General features: G+C 46.2%; 1 protein-coding gene across 1 annotated transcript in view; it reads right to left on the bottom strand.

The window, feature by feature from the left end:
• Positions 1–2,877: 2,877 nt before the first annotated feature.
• Positions 2,878–7,922, bottom strand: part of syt9b (synaptotagmin IXb) — a 202,926-nt gene continuing 197,881 nt past the window's right edge. Inside the window, exon 7 of the mRNA XM_086008330.1 lies at positions 2,878–3,776. Coding sequence (XP_085864456.1) covers positions 3,708–3,776 — 69 coding nt within the window. The 3' untranslated portion in view covers positions 2,878–3,707. The remainder of the gene's footprint in view (positions 3,777–7,922) is intronic.

Genomic DNA, 7,922 nt, shown 5'->3' with positions numbered 1-7,922 from the left:
CTCTTTCACTTCTTTTGTCCGATCGCAGCCCTGCCTTCGATCTATTTTCTTTTCTTTCCAGTTTTGAAGGAGGGTTCGACCCGAAACGTCAACTCAAATTTCTCTCCATGGATGTTGCCTGACCTGCTGAGTTTTTCCAGCATTTTCTGTTGTTATTTCAGCTGATTACATTGTTTGGGCTGTTGTCCATTTGATCACAACATGAGGGCTATTGAACCAGGGAAGTGATGGCAGATGGGTGAGATTACAATCTTTGCACAATCCAAAGGCGAGTTTGCATATTAATAAGAACATAAGAATTAGGAGCAGCAGTCGGCCATTCGGCCCCTCGAGCCTGCTCCGCCATTCAATGAGATCACGGCTGATCTTCGACCTCAACTCCACTTTCCCACCCGATCCCCATATCCATTGATTCCCCTAGAGTCCAAAAATCTATCGATCTCAGCCTTGAATATACTCAACGACTGAGCATCCACAGCCCTCTGGGGTTGCATCTGAAGTAAATTGAACCGTACAAGAAAGACCAGTTAGTGGAGTCGCAGAACCTGGATCATGGGGTGATCAACTCACACAGCAGGAAAAGAGACAGGGTATTAACTGGGAGAAAGAGAGAACTTGTAGAGAATCGAAGGAACAGGCAGGGGTTACATCTCTACCCAAAGGAGAAAGAAAGACTGGCATTTATATAGCACATTTCATGATTACCGGATGTCCCAAAGCGCTTTACAGCCAATTAAGTAATCTTTTGAACTGTTGTAATGTAGGAAACGCGGCAGCCATTTTGTGCACAGCAAGCTCCTGCAAACAGCAATGTGATAATGACCAGAGGAGTGGGTAAATTAGTTTTGCTGTACTATTGCTCAAGTGATTGTATTTACTTTAATTATTCCATAATCAATAAAGTCACCACACAAGCAATATGGAGTCTCCCTCTGTAACCTTCTCCAACCCTAGAACCTGCTGAGATCTCCTCCAACCCTGGCCTTTTGCACATTCCCGATTTTAATCACCCCACTTTGGCGCCGTGCCTTCAGCCGCCTAGGCCCTAAGTTCTGGAATTCCCCCCCTAAACCTCTCCGCCTCTCTTACTGCTCTCTCCTCCTTTAAGACGCTTCTTAAAACCTAGTTCTTTGACCAAGCTTTTGATCAGCTGTCCTAATATCTCCTTATGTGACTCGGTGTCAAATTCTGTCTGATTACACTCCTGTGAAGCACCTTGGGACGTGTTACTATGTTAAAGGTGCTGGATAAATACAAGTTGTTGTTGTTGTTGATGAATGCTTACAACAGTGCGGCACTCCCTCAGTACTGCACTAGGAGTGTCGGCCTGGATCAAGTGCTCAAATCGCTGGAATCGGCCTTGACCCCACAACCTCTGACTCAGAGTGCTACCCACTGAGCTGAAGCGGACATTGGTGCAAAACGTACACAATCCAAGAATAAAGGAAAGACGGTAAACTCATTCTGGCCCACAGGTCCCATTTCAGCGCATCTCCTGACTATCCCCTGTCCCATTCTCAGCTCAGTGCCATTTCTTTTCACCCTTTACTGAATCAGGAATGAATTCAGTTCCCTTTTGCATGTCTCACGCTGAACTTATCCCTTGCGTAAGTTTTCTTAAAATTAATTCTCGGGATGTGGGTGTCACTGGCAAGACCAGCATTTATTGCCCGTCCCGAGGTGCCCTGAACTGAATGTCTTCTTAGTCCAACTTCAGACGGAAGTTAAGTGTCAACCGCGTTGGTGTGGGTCTGGAGTCACATATAGGCCCAGACTGGGTGAGGACGGCAGGTTTCCCTCCCTAAAGGACATTAGTGAACCAGTTGGGTATTTATGACAATCTCACAGCTTCACGGTCACTTTTATTTCCAGATTTTTAAAAAAAAACTGAATTTAGATTCACAAACTTCCATGGTTGGATTTGAACTGTGGATTCTTTGTCCAGGCCTCTGGGTTATTAGTGTAGTAATATTGTCACTAGACTACCCTGCAAGCTTTCTCTATAGAAAAGGGGAGGCTAAGGGGGGACCTTTATGATTATGATGAAGGAGTTTGATAGGGTAGACATAGAAAAGATGTTTCCACTTGTGAGGAGACCAGAAAGAACTAGGGGCCATCAATATAAGATAGTCACTAATAAATCCAATAGGGAATTCAGGAGAGACTTCTTTACCCAGAGAGTGGTGAGAATGTGGAACTCGCTACCACAGGGAGTGGTTGAGGCGAATAGTATAGATGCATTTAAGAGGAAGCTGGATAAACACACGAGGGAGAAAGAAAGACTTGCATTTCTACAGCCCCTTTCATGCCCTCAGGACGTCCCAAAGCGCTTTACAGCCAATGAGGTACTTTTGAAGTGTAGGCACTGTTGTAATGTAGGAAATGCAGCAGCCAATTTGCGCACAGTATGTTCCCACACACAGCAATGTGATAATGACCAGATAATCTGTTTTTAGTGATGTTGATTGAGGGATAAATATTGGCCCGAGGACACCGGGGAGAACTCCCCTGCTCTTCTTCGAAATAGTGCCCGTGGGATCTTTTACGTCCACCTGAGAGAGCAGACGGGGCCTCGGTTTAACGTCTCATCCAAAAAAAAAGGGAATACTGTAGAAGGAATTGTTGATGGGGTTAGGTGAAGAGGGGTGGGAGAAAGCTCGTGTGGAGCATAAACACCGGCTCGGATCAGTTGGGCCGAGTGGCCTGTTTCTGTGTTAATAAATCAATAGGGAATTCAGGAGAAACAGCTTTACCCAGAGAGTGGTGAGAATGAGGAACTCGCGACTTCTGTGCTTGTAAATACTTTGTAGGTTAATGAATAAGACTGAAGAACCTACTACAAGCAGCTGCGGAGACAAGAAATTAATTGGGTTCATGTCAAAATGGTTTCTTTTATTAGGAACTGAGATTTTTTTACATACCATATGTTTATAAAGAATAAATCACAGTACGTTTAAATTGCCATTTGTGTCTATAATAAGAAAAAAAGAATTTCCCCCACAAATGAATATCACCAAAAACTGGATGAATGCAAGTGATGCTGCATCTGTCTCCGCAGCAGAAATTGCAGCTCCTGTTACTATAAATAAAACATGCATATCTTGTATTAAAATAGTTTTGGCTTCATGTATTAGAAGATGTGTTTGATGTGGTTATAATTCAGAGACAGACCAAATAATACAATCACATATTAGGAATATTTTTTTTTTTAAACCACGGATGTCAGAACCACTGTTCCTGCTCATTTTTGAATTTGGCTGCGTGGCCCATTCAGATTACCGTGCATGCGCGGTTTCTTTCATTAGAATGCTGTTGAGCGGCCCGCGCGGGAACTGCGGATCGCAGTGCGGCCGCGCAACTTAAAGGGAACATGTTTCAGAACTTACACCGTGACCCAGGGCCTTGTCAAAACCACAGGGTTCACAGGTCACCCAGGGAGTGATGTGGCGATGGTCACACAAAACAAAGTATATATATATTTTTTAAAAATTACCAACCAAGCATGCAACTCAATACAATGTCTCCATGCACAGGAAATTAAAACAGGGAGAAAGAGAGAGAGAGAACAATTTCTAAATTAAGCAATCATCCCAGAACTCCCAGTGTTCAAGTCGTTTCCTGATTACAATTCTTCAGGAACGGTTGTGATCAGGATCCTGTTAAGTTCCTTGGCGAGTCGGCCTGGAGGCATGGCAGTTCTCCCTTTCTCACGGAGATAGCGGTGTTTTTAAAGAGTGGTAGGACCCTTGGCTGCCGACACAAGCTTGTCCCAGCCACTGCGTGACAGACAGAAACACACACACAAAAAAAAGTTAACACCGAATCAGCACCTCGCAAACCCGCGACCTCGACCACCGAGAAGGACAAGGGCAGCAGGCACATGGGAACACCACCACCTGCAAGTTCCCCTCCAAGTCACACACACCATCTTGACCTGGAAATATATCGGCCGTTCCTTCATCGTCGCTGGGTCAAAATCCTGGAACTCCCTCCCTAACAGCACTGTGGGAGCACCTTCACCACACGGACTGCAGCGGTTCAAGGAGGCGGCTCACCACCACCTTCTCGAGGGCAACTAGGGATGGGCAATAAATGCTGGCCTTGCCAGCGATGCCCACATCCCAGGGTCGAATAATTTTTTAAAAAGCAAAAAGAAAAGGACATGCGTCCAGGTGTTGTGAGCAGAAAATGTCAAGACCTTTTAACTCCCATCGTTCTTTTCACTTCCAGCCATTTTGGATGTTCCTGTCAAAATTGAAAAATGATCTAAAAATTACAAAAACCTATGTTTCAATAGCACTCATTAAATAGAAGTTGATGCCTCATACAATCTTAAACCACAGTAGGAGTCCATTCGGCCCATCGTGCCTGTGCCGGCTCTTTGAAAGAGCTCTCCAATTAGTCCCACTCCCCCCTGCTCTTTCCCCACAGCCCTGCAAATTTCTCCTTTTCAAGTATTTATCCAATTCCCTTTTTGAAAGTTATTATTGAATCTGCTTCCACCAGCCTTTCAGGCAGCGCGTTCCAGATCACAACAACTCGCTGCGTCTGATCTGAAAGACAGTACAGTGCTGCCTCAGTACTGCACCGGCTGTGTCAGCTTGGATTATGTGCTCAAGTCTCTCGGCTTGGGGCTTGGGGCTTGAACCCACGACCTACCATGACTTCGAAGGCAAGAGTGCTACCCACTGAAACACGGCCGACGCCTAAAATGTGAGATAGATGGTTGAAGGAAAGGGGAATAAAGAGATACGGGGACAGGGTGGGCACGTGGGATTAGGATCCTGCTCATGTGGAGGAACAATGCCAGCACAGACTTGTTGGGCCTTGCTGTGGCTGAGTGGGCAGCACTCTCTCTCTCGCCTCTGAGTCAGTAAGCTGTGGGTTCAAGTCCCACTCCAGAGACTTGAGCACAAAAATCCAGGCTGACTCTCCCAGTGGAGTACTGAGGGAGTGCCGCACTGTCAGAGGGTCAGTACTGAGGGAGTGCTGCACTGTCAGAGGGTCAGTACTGAGGGAGTGCTGCACTGTCAGAGGGTCAGTACTGAGGGAGTGCTGCACTGTCAGAGGGTCAGTACTGAGGGAGCGCCGCACTGTCAGAGGGTCAGTACTGAGGGAGTGCCGCACTGTCAGAGGGTCAGTACTGAGGGAGTGCTGCACTGTCGGAGGTGCCGGCTTCCGGCTGAGACATTAAAACGAGGCCCCATCTGCTGTCCCAGGTGGACATAAAGGATCCCGTGGCACTCTAGCGAAGAGGAGCAGGGGGGTTATCTGTGGTGTCCTGGGTCAATACTTATCCCTCAATCAACATCTAAAATAGATTACCTGGTCATCATCACATTGCTGTTTGTGGGAGCTTGCTGTGCACAATTTGGCTGCCACGTTTCCTACATTACAACAGTGACTCCACTTCAAAAAGTACTTCATTGGCTGTAAAGCGCGTTGGGACGTCCGGTGGTCATGAACGACGCTACATAAATGCAAGTCTTTCTCTTTCTTTTATTGGTCTATATCCGCGGCGGGAGAAATTATAACGGGGAATGAGGAAATGGCAGAGAAATTAAATAAATACTTTGTTTCTGTCTTCACAGAGGAAGACACAAAAAACCTCCCAGAAATACGAGAAAACCAAGGGTGTGGTGAGAATGAGGAACTTAAAGAAATTATTATTAGTAAAAAAACAGTACTAGCAAAATTAATGGGTCTAAAAGTCAATTAATCCCAAGGAATGGGTGACCTGCATCCTAGGGTTTTGAAAGAGGTGGCCATTGGGATAGTGGACGCATTGGTTGTCATCTTCCAAAATTCTATAGATTCTGGAACGGTTCCTGCAGATTGGAGGATAGCAAATGTAACCCCGCTATTTAAGAAAGGAGGGAGAGAAAAAATGGGGAACTACAGACCTGTTAGCCTCACATCAGTAGTTGGGAAAATGCTGGAATCTATTATAAAGGATGCAATAACAGGGCACTTAGAAACTAATAGTAAGATTGGGCAGAGTCAACATGGATTTATGAAAGGGAAATCCTGTTTAACAAACCTATTGGAGTTCTTTGAGGATGTAACTAGTGGAGTAGACAAAGGGGAACCGGTAGATGTGGTGTATTTGGATTTTCAGAAGGCCTTCGATAAGGTCCCACACAAGAGGTTGGTGAACAAAATTAGGGCACATGGAATTGGGGGTAATATACTAGCATGGTTTGAGAATTGGTTAACAGACAGAAAACAAAGAGTAGGGATAAACGGGTCTTTTTCAGGATGGCAGGCTGTGACTAGTGGGGTACCGCTAGGATCGGTGTTTGGGCCCCAGCTATTCACAATCTATATCAATGATTTGGATGCGGGGATTAAATGCAACATTTCCAAATTTGCTGATACAAAGCTAGGTGGCAGTGTCAGTTGTGAAAAGGATGTGAAGAGACTTCAAGGGGACATCAACAGGCTCAGTGAGTGGGTGAGAACATGGCAGATGGAATATAATGTGGATAAATGTGAAGTTATCCACTTTGGTAGAAAAAACAGAAAGGCAGAATATTTCCTAAATGGTGAAAGATTGGGGAATTCAGATGCTCAAAGGGACCTGGGTGTCCTTGTACATGAATCACTGAAAGTGAATGTGTAGGTACAGCAAGCCATTAGGAAGGCAAATGGTATGCTGGCCTTCATTATAAGAGGATTTGAGTACAGGAGTAAAGAAGTCTTACTCCAATTATATAGGGCCTTGGTGAAACCACACGTGGCGTGCTGTGTACAATTTTGGTCTCTTTACCTAAGGAAGGATATACTTGCCATAGAGGGAGTGCAATGGAGGTTCCTGGGATTGATTCCTGGGATGGCGGGACTGTCGTATGAGAAGAGATTGAGTAAACTAGGCCTGTATTCTCTTGAATTCAGAAGAATGAGAGGAGATCTCATTGAAGCATACAAAATTATTACAGGGCTTGATAGGGTGGATGCTGGGAGAATGTTTCCCTTGGCTGGGGAGTCTAGAACCAGGGGCCACAGCCTCAGGATAAAGGGTAGGCCATTCAGGACTGAGATGAGAAGAAATTTCTTCACACAGAGGGTTGTGAATCTTTGGAATTCTCTACCCCAGAGGGCTGTGGAGGCTCAGTCATTGGGTATATTCAAAACAGAAGTTGATAGATTTCTGACTAGTAAGGGCATCAAGGGATATGGCGATAGGGCCAGTGAATGGAGTTAAGGCAGAAGATCAGCCATGATCTCATTGAATGGCGGAGCAGGCTTGAAGGGCCGAATGGCCGACTCCTGCTCCTAATTCTTATGTTCTTATCCACGTTGTAATTTCTATGTAGTTTACAATCTGACCTCCAAAATAAGGACACAGTAATTTAACTCGTCTCCAGGGAAGATTTCGTGCCAGGAACAGTCCCAGGCAGCGTGAGTTGACTCAATCATGTCCTCATTGTCTGTATATCATGCATATGGCTGGCTGTGTATCGCAAAACAAAAGCCCTCTGGACAGACTGCTGCCGAGCGAGGGGCCAGCGGTGAAATGAAACATCTTGGCTCGATTTGGCACTGTACAGTAGCAGTTTGTGCCAAGACCCAGGAGTGGAACTCTGTGCACACAAGACTTGGGCAAACAGACTTTGATTAAGATTATCTACTGAATGTTATTTGCCGCAGGGCACCCGGGGTAAAAGACAGGGCACTGGGTATAAAGGGCCGGGCACTGGGTCGAAGGGGTCGGGCACTGGATCGAAGGGGTCGGGCACTGGGTCAAAGGGGTCGGGCACTGGGTCAAAGGGGTCGGGCACTGGGTCGAAGGGGTCGGGCACTGGGTCGAAGGGGTCAGGCACTGGATCGAAGGGGTCGGGCACTGGATCGAAGGGGTCGGGCACTGGGTCAAACGGGTTGGGCACTGGGTCAAAGGGGTCGGGCACTGGGTCGAAGGGGTC

This window comes from Somniosus microcephalus, chromosome 15, assembly GCF_052327205.1.
Source record: "Somniosus microcephalus isolate GS21.2 chromosome 15, FLI_Smic_1.0, whole genome shotgun sequence".
Lineage (NCBI taxonomy): Eukaryota > Metazoa > Chordata > Chondrichthyes > Squaliformes > Somniosidae > Somniosus > Somniosus microcephalus.
The sequence above is the reverse complement of the archived record's forward strand: the minus strand, read 5'-3'. Positions and strand labels throughout refer to the sequence as shown.